At 44.5% G+C, this 17,529-nt stretch overlaps 1 protein-coding gene across 1 annotated transcript in view; it reads right to left on the reverse strand.

Moving 5' to 3' along the window:
• The window catches only part of COL5A2 (collagen type V alpha 2 chain), a 366,388-nt gene that overhangs the window by 126,836 nt on the left and 222,023 nt on the right, over positions 1 to 17,529 (reverse strand). Inside the window, exons 19-21 of the mRNA XM_069615629.1 lie at positions 8,485 to 8,583; positions 7,701 to 7,745; positions 6,412 to 6,510 (exon numbers count right to left, since the gene is read on the reverse strand). Of these exons, the coding sequence (XP_069471730.1) occupies positions 6,412 to 6,510; positions 7,701 to 7,745; positions 8,485 to 8,583 (243 nt within the window). The remainder of the gene's footprint in view (positions 1 to 6,411; positions 6,511 to 7,700; positions 7,746 to 8,484; positions 8,584 to 17,529) is intronic.

The following is a 17,529-nucleotide window of genomic DNA, read 5'->3' on the forward strand; positions in this document are numbered from 1 at the left end:
TACTAGGGTTCAGATGCATGCAACATGCTGCATTGCTCCAGACTGCTGGTTTAATGTTCAGAATGTACTATTTTAAAGGATTGTTGATTTGTGATTTCTGTAGGCTGAGATTCTGTATGGGAATGAGCCTGCCATACAACATTTTCTGACAGTGACGATAGCCATTTGTCTAACATATAAAGTATTGCCATGATGAGGTATTGCTGAAACTAGAGCACAGCTCGATTGTGTTAGGTAAGCTGTTCATATTTATGATAAATCTTCCCGACCTGTGTGAACCCCAGAACGTTTTTCTTGGATTTGGTGATTATTCGTCCTTGTCCCTCGGTGAGTGGGAATCCCCCCCCACCTAGTCTTGTATTCTTTTTATGGGTGACCGTTCTATGTCTCTGAATAGTTTGTGTATGGATTTGTAACTCCTTAGAACATTGGGCATAGGCCGGGTTGCCCATTTGGATATCCCGTTTACATTTTTCTTATTACTTCATGGGTGAACTACCGTTCCAACGAAGTAAAGTGGGATTTGCATCCTCATTACATTTTATATAGTGAGCCAGCACACTGCGCCTTATGTGGAGTGCCGGGGGATGTACAATGTATTCCCTTTCTCACTTACCTGGTAACATTTATATTACTATTGCAAGTTAACTTGAATGGCTGGTGGCAGTGAGACTACATGTATGACTTCTAGTCATTATTACTCACAGGATGTCAAATCAGCCGCGGTAATGCACAGGAGGGTCATCATTCTGCTAGAATGCTGGGATTCTTCTTTTTTCGCCATTTCTTATTTGCTTTTTCTTTCATGGGTCTTCTTCTGCCATACTAGGTGAGAAAGACCCTGGTTGAAGTTTTGTCTTTGGTGGGAATACTTTGTATCCCCCGCCACGCTCCAGAGTGTCTGAGACGGCAGGAAGGGAGGGATGAGTCCAAAACTCCACAGCCTTTTGTCTTCCAGCTTGCCTGAAACGAACCAGTTCCTACTGGGGAACTGGCTGTACTGATTGGACAACCAGCAGCCCCTTTCTTTAAAGTACATGGAGAGTTTGCCGAAGTTATGCTGTACTTCCTGATAAATACTCCAATCCTGGAATCTGCAGACAAGTTGTCCACTGGAACCAAATCCAAAGAGAAAGAAGAAGAAATAACGGCTGTAACCATTACCAGTGACCGTAGAGCCTGCTGTGTAACAGGAGCCTGAAGTAACCCTTCCTTCCAATCGACCTGGGGGTCCCGAATGCAACGAATCGTACCCAGAGGCTGGTGAGACCCAGTAGTCTCAGGAAGACATGCAAAACTAGCCATCCCTCGACATGCAGGGGCCTTGCTGGGCTGCAAACCGCCAATACCGGGGGAGCTCAAGCCTTAGTGCATAGTAACATCTTCTGAAGTCTGATTCCTGCTGAAACTTTGATGGGCTACTGCTGCACCTCCAGAGACATGATTTGAATCCTTGAAGTTCCCTCAACAGAGTGCAGGACCAGATTAGTGACGAGAATCCAACCAGCAATATTCGTTCTTCATCAGGTGCCTGTAAAAAGGGCACCAAAACTGCAGAGCTGCTAGAAGCCTCCTTGAAGAATACTTTGTTGCATGCCTTTTCTGTCGACTGCTGTTGGCAGATCCCATCCAGTATCCGTTCTTCGATCACCAGACCAAGAATCCAGGGAGCGGGTCCTGTGCTGCTGTTTCGGGAAGATGACCAACTCCAAGCTCTTCTTCTTTGCTGAGGTATTGTGTTGGCTTGGGTCGCACTTAGCTTGAGTCTTGTGTGAATCCTGTGAGACTGAGTGGGTGATTTGTGTGTTTGGGAGTTTTCCCATACTGTTCGCCCAGGCCTAACAGCGGAACGCATATAGGGAGCTTTCTGTGAAGTCCCTAACCACTTTTCAACTAACTTTGAAGTGATACATACTTATTTGAAGCAATATCCTCTGGGGCTCAGACTTTCCTGAACTTTCCGATTTGCTGGCTCCTAGTCCACTATGGTCCCTCTTCCTGCACTGAGAAAACTCATGCTCTAGAAATAGGAAAGGACTTTGATGATAAGGCTTCTATCTTGAAATATATACTAAGTTTTGGAAGTACCCACTTGTAAATGAGTTGTTGAGTAACTTTGGTTCTTGTGCAGAATAAGTTACAAAGTGTCCTTGAAGGTGATACTTACCTTTAAGTTGCTTGTTGCTCCTTTAGAAAGAATAGAAGTTATTTTACTAGCTTTGAATTGTGTTTCACTATTTTGAAAAGTAATAGTGTTGGTAGTGTGTTATCATTTGTGAATGAGTGTACAAGCTTACCAATAGGATTTACCCACCTTCAAATACAGTGTGTCTTTCTAAATGTGTGTTATTGGGTTTTGCTTTCCCTGATCTGCCTTAGTGCATTTCTAAAACATTCTTTCAGTTAACACTTGTCTTTGAGTTGCTTGTATCCCCTCTTAAAAGTATATGGGCCTCATTACGACCCTGGCGCTAAGTGTTTAACGGCTCCGTAAAAGGCTGCGGCGCCGTTAAACACTTAGCGCCTTACTACGAGGTCCCTTTGCAGGACCCGACCTGAACGGCTGGTCTAGACCAGCCTTTAAAGTAGGGACCCGCAAAGGGACCTTGGTGCTTAGTACGGTACCGCAATTTGCGGTACCGTACTAGGCGCCTTCCCCATTCCCATAGAGCCCTATGGGGCGAAAATGGGAATGGGGAAGGGCCATGGCTCAATGGGGAATTACCGCCACGCCAACCTTGGAATGGGGTGGTAATTCACCATTGAACCATGGCGGATCCGTTACAACACCGGCACCAACCATGGTGCTAATAGCGCCATGGTTTAGCACCGGTGTTGTAATGAGGGCCTATGAGTTATTACTTACCTGTGAATTGCTAAATGTCATTCTTAAAAATATACTAGATTACTTACTTACCTTGAATAGTGTTGCCATTCTTAAAGTGTACAATTGGTTTATGCTTTCCCTGAACTGTTGTAGAGCACTTATAAAATAGTCATGAAGTTCTTACTTCCCTTAGAATTGTATTATACACTTCTGAAGAGTATCCTTGGTATAACTGTTAGGTAGCCGATAGTTCACATACCATAGGTTACCCTGACCTTTTATAGCCGTTGCTCTTCTTAAACTGTAATTAGGTTTTGCTTTCCCTGAATTTTTTAGTGCACTTCTAAAATAGTTTACTGTGTTCATACTCATCAGCGTTTTAAGAGGCTAATCAAAACTTGGCTATTCTGGAAATGTAACTAGAAGTATCTTAACCATGACCTTATTACTTTGGCCAGTTTGACCACCTCCACTCTGTTCATGTATCTCATTATTGTATTCTGTAATATTTCTGTCTTTAATGCAACATAACTTGTAACCTTGTATGTATTCCATTTTCTGTAATATTTTCTGTCCTTACTGTAACATTATTGGTAACCAGATAAGTCTTCGATGCAACCTACGCCATGATTACCCCGGGTTTGGGCATGTAACAAATGCAATAAATAAATAAAAAATAAAAAATACATACTTATCCTTGAGTGGCTTAAGGCCCCACCAGAAAGTATGAGTTACTTTACTAAATCTGAACTGTGTTAAAAGAAATACTGGCGGTTTAACGCTATCCAGTCATAATAGAAGAAAGTTACATATGTAGAAAGATACTTGTTATATACTTGTAAAAAAATCAGCAACTTCTGCAGATTCCAATGGTTAGAACAGCCACTTGGGGCGAACAACGGTTTTCTGTCCTTGGTCCTCGATTGTGGAATGCTCTCCCACTGAACCTTCGACTCCTTGAATCTCTAGTAACCTTTAGGAAACAACTGAAAACGTACCTATTTCTCTAGTATAGGATATATGAGTAATTCAAACTCCCCTCTAACACTGCGACAAATTATAGATGAACACCCTGTGCCTAGATGCATTCATGCTAGGTCCCCCCAAGGGTATGCACGCTACAAATTCACAAATCAATCAAATCAAATCATGTTGGTACAACTATGTGATACTAAAAGTGATTAACCCTGAATGTTATGACCACTAAGGTCTACTACCCTTGAATGTCCCACCTGGTCTTATTCCCCAAGAATAGCATATTGCATTCCTCAATGTATAACTTTAGGTTTGACTCACCTTGAGCTGCTGAATAATATTCATAATAGGGGTATACTTTGGTTTGTATACCATAGGTATTGAGTTGTTTTTTTTAAAATTGTGTTTATAACTTATGTGAACAGTACTTATTCCCCACCATTTCTCTTGGCCTAGTGTATTTAAAATGAACCGTTATTTTTACAATACTAAGTGTATCAGTGTTTCTCTGAACCATATCTATGCTACAATTTCTTTGTACTGACCTACAGCCCTCTCTCCCTCCTAAGATAAGCCTGGCTGATCTGTCCATGCTTCCCACTTTCTCAGGTGGTAGGTACAGCCTTATACTAAGAGTGGAGTTGTTCTACTGCCTCCGAAATGGTTTTATGAATAGTGTAGGTGGACTTTAGAAAAACTGTCCTAACAGATTGTCATACTGCACCACCCCAAGAGAGGCTGGATGTATTTTGGCTTGTAATACTACCAGGGCTTTTAGTTTTACTATGATGGGGGGGCCTAAACAAGGATGTCCCTTAAGAACAATGTGGAGCCTTTAGAGTAGACTTCCATGTCTGTCAGTGTAGTATCATATACGTCATCCGATATATATCAGCATGCTGGTGGTAGGAAGACTTGTGGCATGAGAGATTGTTAATAGATGATTTAGATAATGCAACATGTTATCGTTCTAGCCACTGTACTTGAAGCCCTTGCTGGAAGACATCAAGAATGTTTTATCTGACACACGGTGCAACTCGCCCTACATCTCTGGTGGATGGAACTATGCGTGGCGATATCATAGTTTTCAATATTGTCTCTAGGTAATTATCAATGGGCCCATATCCAATTGATTAAAAACTATAGTTGCAAAGAATGCAGAACAGTTGTGATGTATGTGCTTGCCTGCAAGGCACAAACCTTCCTCTCTGACAATTGCAGAATGACCTCCGAGCATGACACTCGTGGTTAGAAGCATCGGGGAACACTGCTCGTCTCCGAAATCCAGTCGTATTGTCATTCTTGATCAACAAATAAAATCTGAATCACATACCAAAAAGCCTTAACCAACTTTTATCCCAAGAGGGACACTGGTTCCCAGTTCAAAATATGGCCTGTGAAACACAGTACGTCTTGTTACGTCATGCCGTTTGGTAGATACCACTCAATGCCTCTCTGGGTAGTCACTTAGGCCTTTTGGGAATGAGTTGGTTAGTGAGGTAGCAAATTGTATTTCTGTAATCCTGTTAACTTGCTCTCCAGATTTCTGTCTTGATGCTCTTATCATTCTCTTTGAACCAACCCAAGCTAACTAGAACATTGGAAGAACCTTAATGAAAATCTGCTTGATCCAATGCTCTGAACTTACTCAGTGCATGACAGGAGATGGAACACTTACGCATGTGCGGCTGGAAATGGTTAGGGGATTACAGCAGCATGTCCATGAAGGTCATTACGACCCTGGCGCTAAGGGGTTAACGGCGCCGTAAAAGGCTGTGGCGCCGTTAATCCCTTAGCGCCTTATTGCAAGGTCCCTTTGCGGAACCCGACCTTAACGGCTGGTCTAGACCAGTCCTTAAAGTAGGGACCCGCAAAGGGACTTTCGAGGTAAGTACGGTACTGCAATTTGTGGTACCGTACTTACCGCCTTACCCATTCCCATTCTGCCCTATGGGCCAAAATGGGAATGGGGAAGGGCCATGGTGAAATGGGGAAGTACCGCCCCGCCAACCTTGGAATGGGGTGGTACTTCCCCATTTCACCATGGCGGACTCTTTACAATACCGGCACTAACCATGGTGCTCATAGCGCCATGGTTTAGCGCCGGTGTTGTAATGAGGGCCCATGTCTTTCAATTTCAAAGGCTTGTCAGTGTCATGCACTGAGCAGGCTCACAGATGTCCCTCTATTAATAGTCAATTATATTATTGTCTGTCACCAAAATTCAGTGCACAACGCTGCATTTACTTAAACAGCCAGTAAATAGCTAGTTGTGCATGTCAACAACTACTTAGAATTGTTCTTATTGGTGCCTTTTGAACAGCACAATGCTGTACAACCTGGGTTCAATCCTCGGTCGGACCGAGTCAACCATTCACCCTCCTGAAGTTGATAACCTGAGTATCGCGAGTGGGCAATAATAGGGAAACTGATCATTATAGTGCTTTGAAACTGGAAGAACCTAGTACGAAGCACTATACAAATCACTCAATTATTATAATAATATTCATGATCGAGTTACTTGGTAGACTTCACGCAGCACTGCAGTGCATTCTTAACTGTAGCTGAATATGTAATCTTTTCTTCCATGAAAACACTGTTGTGCTTACCGCAGAGCCGCGAATGCCGGGTGGGCCAGTGCTTCCTTGCGGCCCTCCAGACCCCGGTGGACCAATGAGCCCAGGAGGACCTCCGACACCTGGTGTTCCCTGCAATGAAAACACAGTTTTGCAAAACAAAGTCAGAAAAGATATATTCTAAAAAGTATGTAAAATGTTTCAACAATAGTTTCTGCAACAAGCTTAGATTTTAGACACAAATATTACACACACCTGAAAGAGCATTCCTTGTATTGCGTCCATTCCAGGTCAGGACCGTGTTAGGATCCAGTGCTTACATGGAATAGGCACAGTAGAAAGGTGCCGCCACCACAGGGGGTTAACAAAGCCCACAATGTCTCACTTCACTGCGGGGGCATGCACTCCACTTCATGGATTAAGAAAAGCCCACTTAAGTGTTGAACTACCCTGCTGGTGCATGCCGTCTCCCGCAAGGCTTTAAGCAAGAAAAAGCAATTGACACCCACCCAAACATCGAGAGTAACATTGCTGGGTTTAATGAAAGATAAACTCCATGATAATGTGAGTGGTTCGGGATTATTCTGAACATATTCAACCAGGATTAGTTTTCGGTGTTACTGGGCTTATCAACCCAACAAAAGGTGGCGTGCAGTCAGAGTTCCAGGATAACCAAGAGATGCGCTGTGCAATTGCTCTTCATTGAAACTCAGTGGGCCTATCCATGGAATATGTGCCCGGTTCAAAGCGACTTTGCACTGCCGACACAACCCCTGATTCATGGAACCGTGCAAAGTGGATGTTTCCAGACTCATTTTGTACTGCAAAAATGACTATGCGCTGACTTTGCCCAGACTTTGCACTGAAAAAATACACTTTGCACAGTTCCATAATTGAGGGTTTGTTTCGGCAGTGTAAAGTCACTTTTCAGCAGTACAAGTTCACTTTGACCTGGGCAAATATTCCATGTTCTCGTGAATCTTGATTTTCTGACTATCATTTATAATCAGTGAGGCAATGAGGCCAGTCTTAGTCTGAAAACACTGATTTAAAAAAAGAGAAAAAATCGGCTCACATTGCCATCTTACATTATTCTGACTTGAAGGACATGAACTTCTTAGACCGATTGAAATTATGAAAATGTATTTCTAAAAGTCTTGTTTTCTCTCATGACTCTTTAACACAATGCAAGGGCTTTTAGTGAGACTACTCGGTCAAATTCAGAACATCATCGCGAAAGTTAGATGTCGCGAGTCAGCAAGCAAGTAAAAATGCGGCCACAGCAACAATCCTCAAACTCACCGCGTGAATGGGATACGTACCGTGGGCCCTTTAGCTCCGGCAGACCCGTCTGTACCAGGCGCGCCCTAGAAAGGGAAGAGTATTATTATTTGGCGTGTATGTTGAGAGACAACACAAAATTCGATCCGCAACCACCTTTGCTGCGGCTGGTTAGATGAAAAGCCTGCCTGAGCAAGACTGTTGTCGCGTTAGCCAAGTGGTATTACCTGATGTCCCCTCTCAATCGGCCTCCCACCCCTCCGCAGGGGCAACATTTGAACCCATTGCTTCTAGCAACCTGAGTGCCTGTTGAGTTTTGCCTTGCGCTAGTGCCAACTCCATCAGGAGGAAGCCCTTAACCCATTTGCCAATATATATTCTATCTATCAATCTATCTATCAATCTATCAATCTATCTATCTATCAATCTATCTATCTATCTATCTATCTATTATATTCTTATATAGCGCCAAACACCCACAGGCCTATTGGTCAGCAGAACTTGCCGATATGGTGCCAGTTGCTGCGCTCACCATGTTAAGCTGGTGCGCGGCAATGCCATGTGCTTTGTGACTCAACAACAAGGCTAACATTCCAAAATAATAGTTATACAGTCATTACTTATTATGTGGACACCGAATTGCAACCTGGCACATATGATATCAATATGTGCGCATCAACTTTTGCCTTGATCTTTAATATTCAGTGCTAAACCAGTTTAATAGGCTGTGGTCAAAAGAGGGCTGTGGGTGTTCATTAATCAGGGAAAGATGTGATATTTTTCAGTGCTACGGGTTGGCTTACCGTGAGAGTCCAGTGTACCTACCGGAAGGCCTTGCGATCCAATTGGTCCTTGAGTCCCGGTTTCACCCCTTTGTCCCTGGGGACCCTCCGGACCGCGTGCACCCGTGGGACCAGCATCACCCTAACAGAATAACATCAGAAAGCCATCAGAAAGGATACACCATTAAGCAGACAAGAGGAACTGATTTATTTGTGGTAACAACAATGATTTGTGCACATAAACTGACGCAATGTGTTGCGCGCCCAATAAAGCAACCAAAAAAACGGGGTGGCCGAAGAAGAAAGAGTAAGACCTTTTTAAAGCCCTCTTGAAACCAAGCAATAAGTACCACCTACTTAGCATCCAGAAAAATGCAACACTGGACGTCCAGGGCCCGATTCATGGAATATTTGCCTGGCTCAAAGTGATTTTTCAATGCTGAAAAGTGACTTTGCACAGCAGACACAAACTCTGATCCATGGAACAGTGCAAAGTGCATTTTTTCTGTGCAAAGTCATGTTGTACTGCAAACATGACTATGCACTGACTTTGCCCTGCAAAAATACACGTTGCACGGTTCCATGAATCAGGGTTTGTGTCGGCAGTGCAAAGTCACTTTTCAGCAGTGCAAATTCACTTTGAACCAGACAGATATTCCATGAATCGGGCCCCTAGGCTGTGCTGAATTACCAGGTTTGAATTAAGACGATGTGCCACCTGCCCCCTTTGAAATAAAGAATCTTCCATGCAAACCGTTGCCGGGTTTGGCACACAGGGCCGTTGATCAGCATTGCATCCCCCAGAACATGGAGGCATCGTTTGGTGCTAATGAGGCCAGCTCTCCTACCGGAAGAGTGGCAATCGCCATATGCCCGGCTTACGTCCTGCTCCGGTGACCACGTGGTACATGTCAACTGGAATGAGTTTAGCCATTTCAAGAGCCTTCTGTGAGAGTCGCGCGCGTATATACTTATGCCATGCTAGGGTCACCCGGTTATGACCGCGTTTGTTAACCCTTTAACCAGTCTCTTAAGATGTACAGATAGCGTATTACTTGAATTGAAAGAAAAGCTGGGAACCACAGCGCATGCACTGCTGCCTGCAAATAGCAAAGTGCTTTTTAGGTGATGGCTGATTTAGAAGCAATGCTCGCTCTGATCTACACCACTCCTTGACTGTCCTCAATCCAAAACACTTTTGCACTTTCTGTCTTCACTATGCCATTGCCAGACCAAACCACACGCATGAAACTGTTATCCTCAGCTCGTATCTGTACCTATATCTGCAAAGTAGGGAGGACAAATAAATAGAAGCTCTGGTCTCCAAATACTCCTGAAAGCACTGGGGTGGCAAACGATTGGAGCGTGTGACTCCTCTCCAGGCAACAAGAGGCTTCAAGAAAATTACCTCCACTTCAGGAAAAATCTCAAATTCGCATGGGCTCCTGTTCATGCTCTGGACGCTCTGATGCCATATTCGCTGCCGATATCGCCTCCGCCCGGCGGCTGATGCAAAATGGCTGTTCCATTGCCTCACATTCCAAGCACACACACCCGGCTACCAAGGCCTGGCACTGTATTGACTGGCAACTCCTGCAATTCGGCCTTGAGGGGCGACCTTCAGGACTAGAGCCCTTGGGCTTGGCTTCCATGTGGCTGTCCCTAATTTCCCCACACTCTCACTCGCTCTCCAATCTCATTGACTGGTCCCCCTGCCATTCTCCCTTGGGCTTTCACCTATATGTCTTGTTTGTGGCCCACACTTATGCGGTTTCCTCTTCTCCCCCGTATCTCCTTTCCTCAACCTATTGTCTCTTATCGGACAAGAGACATTGTTGGACAAGCATTCTTAATGCATCTCACACTTACGTTAATTCACATTGCTTGGTTATCAACAAAGTTATTTTCCACTCATCCTTAGATAGGAGACCCCACCTTCTAGAACCGCCCTGAGCCATCAAAGATCAAAGTGATGCACCCTTCCACTGTCACCCCCTGCCTTTCCTGGACCTGCACAATGCTGCCACAGGAACAGCACATACATGGATGGGTACGGAGGATGTATTATCTGGGAGCTGAGTGGGTGCAGCACAGCATTTTCTGTGGGCAGTGCTGCTGAGAACCTAAATGCAAAGGCACCTTGACACAACATAAAACTGGTGATGGGTAGCTCTTCTGCTCTAAGGGACGTCATGGTCAACTCGAAGGTCATTCCTGTGGTCTACATTATGACACAAGCACATCAAAAGTGTTATTACTTGGCCATGAACAGTTCCGTCTGAGTCCTGTGATGGACTGTCTGATATGATATGGCATTTATAATGTGCCTGTACACAAGCGTTTCAAGGCGCAAAGAGGCAAGGGAGGGGGAACAGAGGGAAGACAAACAGCGATCCTACAAGGCCAGGTGTCATTCAGATCGCGCAAGTGCATGGGAAGAGGGGAAGGGGGTACGTGCGGGGCGGAGAAAGGAGAGGGGACAGCGCAGTACATGAGATAAGAGAATAAATAACAATAAGTAAAGTACGGCCAGCAGGTGGCAAGTGCAAGGGTAAAGGGTAAGTGCAGGCGTTAGGTGTCAAGTGCTGGTGGCGGGACTGTAGTGATACAGAAAACAAACCCCAAGTGCGGTGGTTGCCAGAAAGGCAGGGCAGGTGTGCGACTGGTGGGGGAGGGGACCTGGACCCGAGATCAGAGGGTGGCCAGGTAACCAGTGCAGTTTCAGTTTCAGCCAGGGAGTCAGCAGGGGAGAGGAGGAGAAAAAGCAGAAGCAAAGAGAAAGGTTTTGAGTTGCTTCCGTAACCGGAGATGGTTCTCCTCAAGTTTGAGGGCAGCAGGGAGGCTGTTCCAGAGGTAGGCACCAGCCGAGGAAAGAGATCTACCACCAACACGTTGCTTGGAGAAGCGACTGACCCTGAGGGAGTTGGAGGCGGATGAGCAAAGAGCTCGAGAAGGAAGATATTTAGGAAGAGAGAGTTGAAGGTATTGAGGCCCCAGGCCCCAGAAGGCCTTGTGGACAATGCGGACGGTTTTGAACTTAATCCTCGCAGCCACTGGGAACCAGTGGAGAGATTTCAGTCCTGGAGAGATACAATCCCTGGGCTTGAGGCCAATGACAAGTCTCCCAGTCCTGTTCTGGATGAGTTGAGGCCAAGGAAAAAGTCTTGCAGTCCTGTTCTGGATGAGACTGCAAAAAAACATGTGCAGGTGTGAATCATTAAAGTGCAGTTGGTTTGCTATTGGATATCAGAGAAGAGGCAAGTCCTCTTTATAGGAAATGTGCTTTATTTCCATATGCTGGCTGGCTGATCAGGACGGAGAACCTTAATTCGAGGGTAGGTTGAAGCATCCATAAGAGGCTCATTGGGATGATGAAATATATGAAGTGTAATACGACTTTCTAGCATCTGTGCCAGGGATGGGGGTGGGCAGGGAGGCTGGGCTAATTAGACGTTCCTGCTGCACATTTGGTCACAGCGGTTTCTGGGTATATGAGTCATCACAACACATAGATGGCAAATCTGAGTTTAAGTATTGTTAATTAATGATAAATTAATGATAAATGCCATGCTTTACTGTTGACAAATGAAATTTACTGTGGATTGTGTTGTAATACTTTCCGGGTTACTATTGACATTAAAATGGCTTACATAAAAAAAATTGCTGTACAACTGCAGCTCAAATACTATTTATAATAATTTTGAGAGAGGAATTACAAGCCCAAATTCAATGTTACATTTCTGTTCTCGGATCGAACCACCCATGGCCTAGTGCTAAAAAGCTATGTACCGTCACAATATCTACATCAGCCTTCCTAAAAGAGACTTCCAAAAACTGCAAAGCATCCGAAAGAGGGCAGCCCGACTGATCCTTAGCCTAAACCAGGGTTCTGTGTGTACCATAACCCCTCAACCTTGACTATGCTGTCTTGGGCTGATGCGAGTTGCATTCCTTTACATATAAATGGCCAAAGGTTGCAGATCCCTGACCTAAACAGATGTAACCATTCTACAAACTTGGCACTGGCTCCCAGGCCAGCGCTGCACCCCCAGCCGGGCTCCCAGGCCAGCGCTGCACCCCCGGCCTCTGTTTTCCTCATCTTGCCGTCACTCCTGACTGTGCCTCCTGTTTCCCAAACTCCTTGTTTTTCACACTTGCCACCCTGAAGTGGCGCAGATTGATAGTATCAGTTTAGAACACCCTGAATAAATAAATAAAATATAACTTCAAATAAATCTGGCTACTTCCAAAGTTAATGGATTGTATGTAACGTGCTTGGTCAAAGCAAGGGCCCTTAAACGGTTCATACTACATGCGTTGGCTTTTCGTGCGACATGGCTGTAGGCGGTGTAGCAATTTATTCTGGGAGGAAGCCTGGTATACTAATAGCTAAGGACAGTTAGCTATGTATACTTTGTCTATGTCCAGGTGGACAATAACCTGTATATATAAAGAGAGACAAAGCTAAAGTGTAGATGCTAGAGGTACATGAAAACGATTTATCACATCAGGGACCAATCACAATTAAGATCAAATTTTAATGATAAATCATAAAAGTTAAAACAACCAATTAAATGAGGTGGTCCACAGTACAAAACATACAGTATTCAATATAAAACCAAACTAAACTAGAACAGAAGTTACGTGAACAAACTAGTTCGGCTAGTGACAAAACCAGTGTGTTAAAAGAGCACAAGGGGGTACCTATTAAACAAATTGTATAGAACCCTACTTCAGTTTGGAATAAATGTGTAATACGTTTAAGTCTCTGGTTACAATGGTTTTATATTGAATACTGTATGTTTTGTACTGTGGACCACCTCATTTAATTGGTTGTTTTAACTTTTATGATTTATCATTAAAATTTGATCTTAATTGTGATTGGTCCCTGATGTGATAAATCGTTTTCATGTACCTCTAGCATCTACACTTTAGCTTTGCCTCTCTTTATATATGTAGGTGGTGTAGCACCTTGCAGTAGAGTGGGGGGTACGCGACGATGGGCAAAGCTCCCACTGGTAGGAACATCCTCTACTGCCAGTGCCTCTGCACCTCACTCTGCACATTACTGACAGCAGAGAGGTATGGAAGCTTTCCCCATGTGAAAATCCAACCTCACCTTCTCTCGCCATGGCTCTGAATGCCACAATTGTAGTTCAGACCCGGGGAGTAAAGGAAACAAAATGGTGATATTTATATCAGACGATCTAGAAATGTATTTGTGGGAAACCATCTGCAGGTGCCAGATGTCCACTGTACATAGCAGGTCCCCAGTATACACCTTTGCTCCCTGGAGACAGAGGCCTTCTACCTGAAGAGGAAAATGACCGCCCCCACTAATCAGGGACTAGCTCTGGCAGCGCCCTCTGGTGGACTGACATCACAAATGGCTCTCTGGGTGGAAAAACTAACAAACTTCACAGACTTAACATAGTTTACTGTACTCTCCTTCCTGGGTAAATTCATATAGCACTATTTGTTCCAATAAGTAACTGTGTCCTGTTCACAGCCATTTGGGTAACTCTTTCGACTCTGGCTCTTTTTGGGTTTGTGCTATATTGCTGAGGCGCTCCAAATAATTTGTCTCTGTTTATGCTGTATTTTACTGGGAAAAGCTGCTGTTATGCGCTGTCTTTTTGGCTACGTGTTTGTGCACCATTTCTGACCCTACCGGCCATCTTTGCAATTGTGTTATCTTTTTGTACTAAAATAACGATGAATGCATGCTTGTCAAATGCACCATGCGCCAGATGACCAAAGGGTTTTGGCCCACGGCTTAGTTTACGCCTCTGGGAATTATGAAAACACAACTCGGCTTCATTGAGCCTAGGGCTTGGTTACAGTGATCAAGCAGCACTGTAGGCGTTGTCGGCGATGCCTTTGTAGACTGCGTAATGTAGTTCAAACATACTCTAGCCTAATCCATACCAGAATTTAATGAACATTGTGCTCTGCCTGCTCCCTGATAGAAGTTCCACATACACCAATGAAGATGGTCCAAGCCTCTAGTTCAGGGGTCTGCAACCTGCAGCTCTTCAGATGTGTTGGACTACAACTACCATGATCCCTCACCATTGACTCTGCTGGCTATTGCTGATGGGGGTTGCTGCAGACACTGCTCTTGTTGGTAGGGAAAGGGAACCTGCTTGATCCTTGTTACCTTGCCAGGCACATATTCCCAGGCTTTCTGCGTTGAAGCGTGCAGTATCCCCACTACACATATTACTTATGAGCGTTGCCGCTGAGAAGTCTTACCACTCTGGTATTTTAGCACCAAGTGTATCGGCCCAGCGATAATGCTATTCGGCTTTGTTTATAATGCCATCTAGATCCTAGGAATCAGGGCAGTCTCTTAACCACCTCCTAGTTCTTTTTTCCCAATCAGCATCTCCATCTCAGGTGCGCCTTAAGTCATGACCATCATTTCCTATTGGAAAGCCGGGGGCTGGAGTCTCCAAGCAGTCTATGCCAGGCTCAGTCATGAGCTGTGAGGTCCATTGCAAATGGTGCATCGCCACACGGGTAAAGCGGTGGTGGTTTCTGACATGAGAGCGACCTGCACTTTACGGATTTGAATCCTGTGAAAGGGCTGACTTAGCCTTCTGAGGTTGATAAATCAAATGCCATTAAAAATGGGTAAATCATGATATTTGTTATTAGGGTGCCCAGAACCCCGGCATGTCTGTCGTGAAGCGCTGTATAAGAACACAGACTAATCCCCTGATTAATTGGTCCTGCTCCCTCCTCTTTGGTCCATTGGCTTCTGGAGCTTTTGCTCTCCTTGAATTGACTATGTTTTGTTTGTTTGTTGTGTGTTTTTGCGCTCGGAGGCCTCCGGGCATGTGACATGGTTTACTAGAATTTTTAATACATAAATAAATAAATAAGTATAATTGTTGCTATTATTATTATTATTATTATTAGTAGTAGTAGTAGTATTATTGTTAATATTGTTAACCAGAAAGGATGTTGTGTCTGATTGTTTTTACACTGCATGGTGCAGCTTTTACACTGCATGGTGCAGCTTTTACACTGCATGGTGCAGCTTTGATCATCACTAAGGCCCTGAGTGCAGGGCTCCTTCTGACATCATTAGTGAGCGTCAAGCCAGTGTGTTTACTTGAAGACGGCCAAGCTCTCCCCATACGGGGTAGTGGCAGTCTGTAAATTGCAATTGGGGGACCTTAAGAGGGCTCACGTGGCCCCCTTCAAATGCTCGCTCGCGGCGGCTGCGCTGTGTGTGTTACACCCACAGGGCCTGCTATGCAGTCTGCATCCATTGATTTTACTAAGCATGTGCCCTCACGCTCAGCTTTCCTCATTGGCATGTGGCACGTGGCATGCCCAGCGCAAAGGAAGGAAAGGTCTATGTGGACTGCGCAGATGCAAAGGTAACAGACGCGCATTAAGTATTTGCGCCTTCTGTGGTGCAAAACGCACAATGCGCCAATTGCACAAGGAACTCTTTTATAATAATGAGGCTCCTGGGCTTTTAAAAAGTCATATGCACCAGCAACGCAGTGTATGCCTTGACCTCTCTCAGATGCCAGAAAGGGGAGGTTTTGCCTGACAAACGATTACACTGGAGGCAAAGCAGAAATATGAAACTCGGGTAAAACAGCAAGATATGAAATCCGGATGCTGCAAGAAAAGAACAGTAATTGCTATCGCATTTATTCTGCTCATAGCGTGTGTTCATCCTTTCTCAGGGCTGCACAAGGGGTTCTGTATCTGTGAGTGACGGTAGCGTTTGTTGGCAATGTGCCAACCGGCTTTTCCTGACCGGAACATCTCGGGCCTCTGTCCCTGAAGAATAAACAATTCCTTAAGAGGAAACCTTCGGATACTCCATGTGGGAAAGAGCTCCCTCTCTGACTCACCCCATGATTTCCTCACATTTCCTTTAGACAAAGGAATATTCCTGCCAGAGCAGCCTGCATCCATCCACGAAATGCTCTAGCCACACTGCCCCCCACCCTCTCTCAAATATATATATATAAGTAGGACAGTCCATTTGAGCCAAGCCACACATTCGACAACACCACATAGTAGCCATTGCTGGAAGTTCCCCACCAGCTCTGAGCCACATCAGCAAGGTATTGTGAGCATGCAAACGGGGCAAAAATCCAATCTTTTTCGCCAGGTATTTGTCTTGGTCTTAGAGGGCAGTGCAACTTTCTACATAGTGTGAAAAACACAAGAGAGCCATTTTGTAAGGCTGTCAGGACAACTCCATACCTGATTTCACCTTTTTTAGGGATCATCACTGCAGTTTAGCTCTAACAGATTTGTGGTTGGTGTGTGTGGCCATGTTTTCAGAACACCAAGAAAGTTATGGTGGGTTTAAAAAAACTTAAAAAAAATATCTTTCACCAGAAATGTGAAAGTACAACAGTCCATTTGAGCCAAGTCACATAATCCACAACGCCATCTAGTAGCCATCACTGGAAGTTCCCCCACCAGATCTGAGCCACATCAGCAAGGCATTGTGGGTATACAAATTAGACCAAATGCAAATCTTTTTCTCCAGGAAATTGTCTTTGTCTTAGATCGCTACTAGATGGCATTGTGGAATGTGCGACTTGGCTCAACCTGACTGTTCTACTTTCAAATTTATGGTGGAAAGTAGAACAGTTTTTTTCAAGTCTTTTTAAACCCACCATCGTTTTCTTGGTGTGTTGAAAACATAGCCCAATACTCCAACCACAAAGCTGCTAAGGCAATATTGCAGTGAGGATCTCTAATAAGGGTTAAACCAGGTATGTAGTTGCACTCGCATCCTTACAAAATGTCTCTCTTGTGTTGATTAAGCTTTGTAGAAAGAAGCACTGACCTCTAAGACAAAGACAATTTGTTGCAGAAAATGATGCGTCCTTATAACTTGTTTCATTGCCCACCACATGCTCTCTTTCATCACTAGGGTAAAGATCAGTGACACTTTCTGTGGGATCTCCTCACCAGAGATCTCTCTTGGATCACTAACAATCCTACCCACTGAGGAATAACAGTACAGAAGCTCTGTCTAGGGGCCTGGGTTGCCCCAATGGACTGGTCGGAGGCTCTGCTAAGTGAAGGGGGAAGAAATTCC

The sequence above is a fragment of the Ambystoma mexicanum genome, chromosome 9 (assembly GCF_040938575.1).
Source record: "Ambystoma mexicanum isolate Mex_15411 chromosome 9, UKY_AmexF1_1, whole genome shotgun sequence".
Lineage (NCBI taxonomy): Eukaryota > Metazoa > Chordata > Amphibia > Caudata > Ambystomatidae > Ambystoma > Ambystoma mexicanum.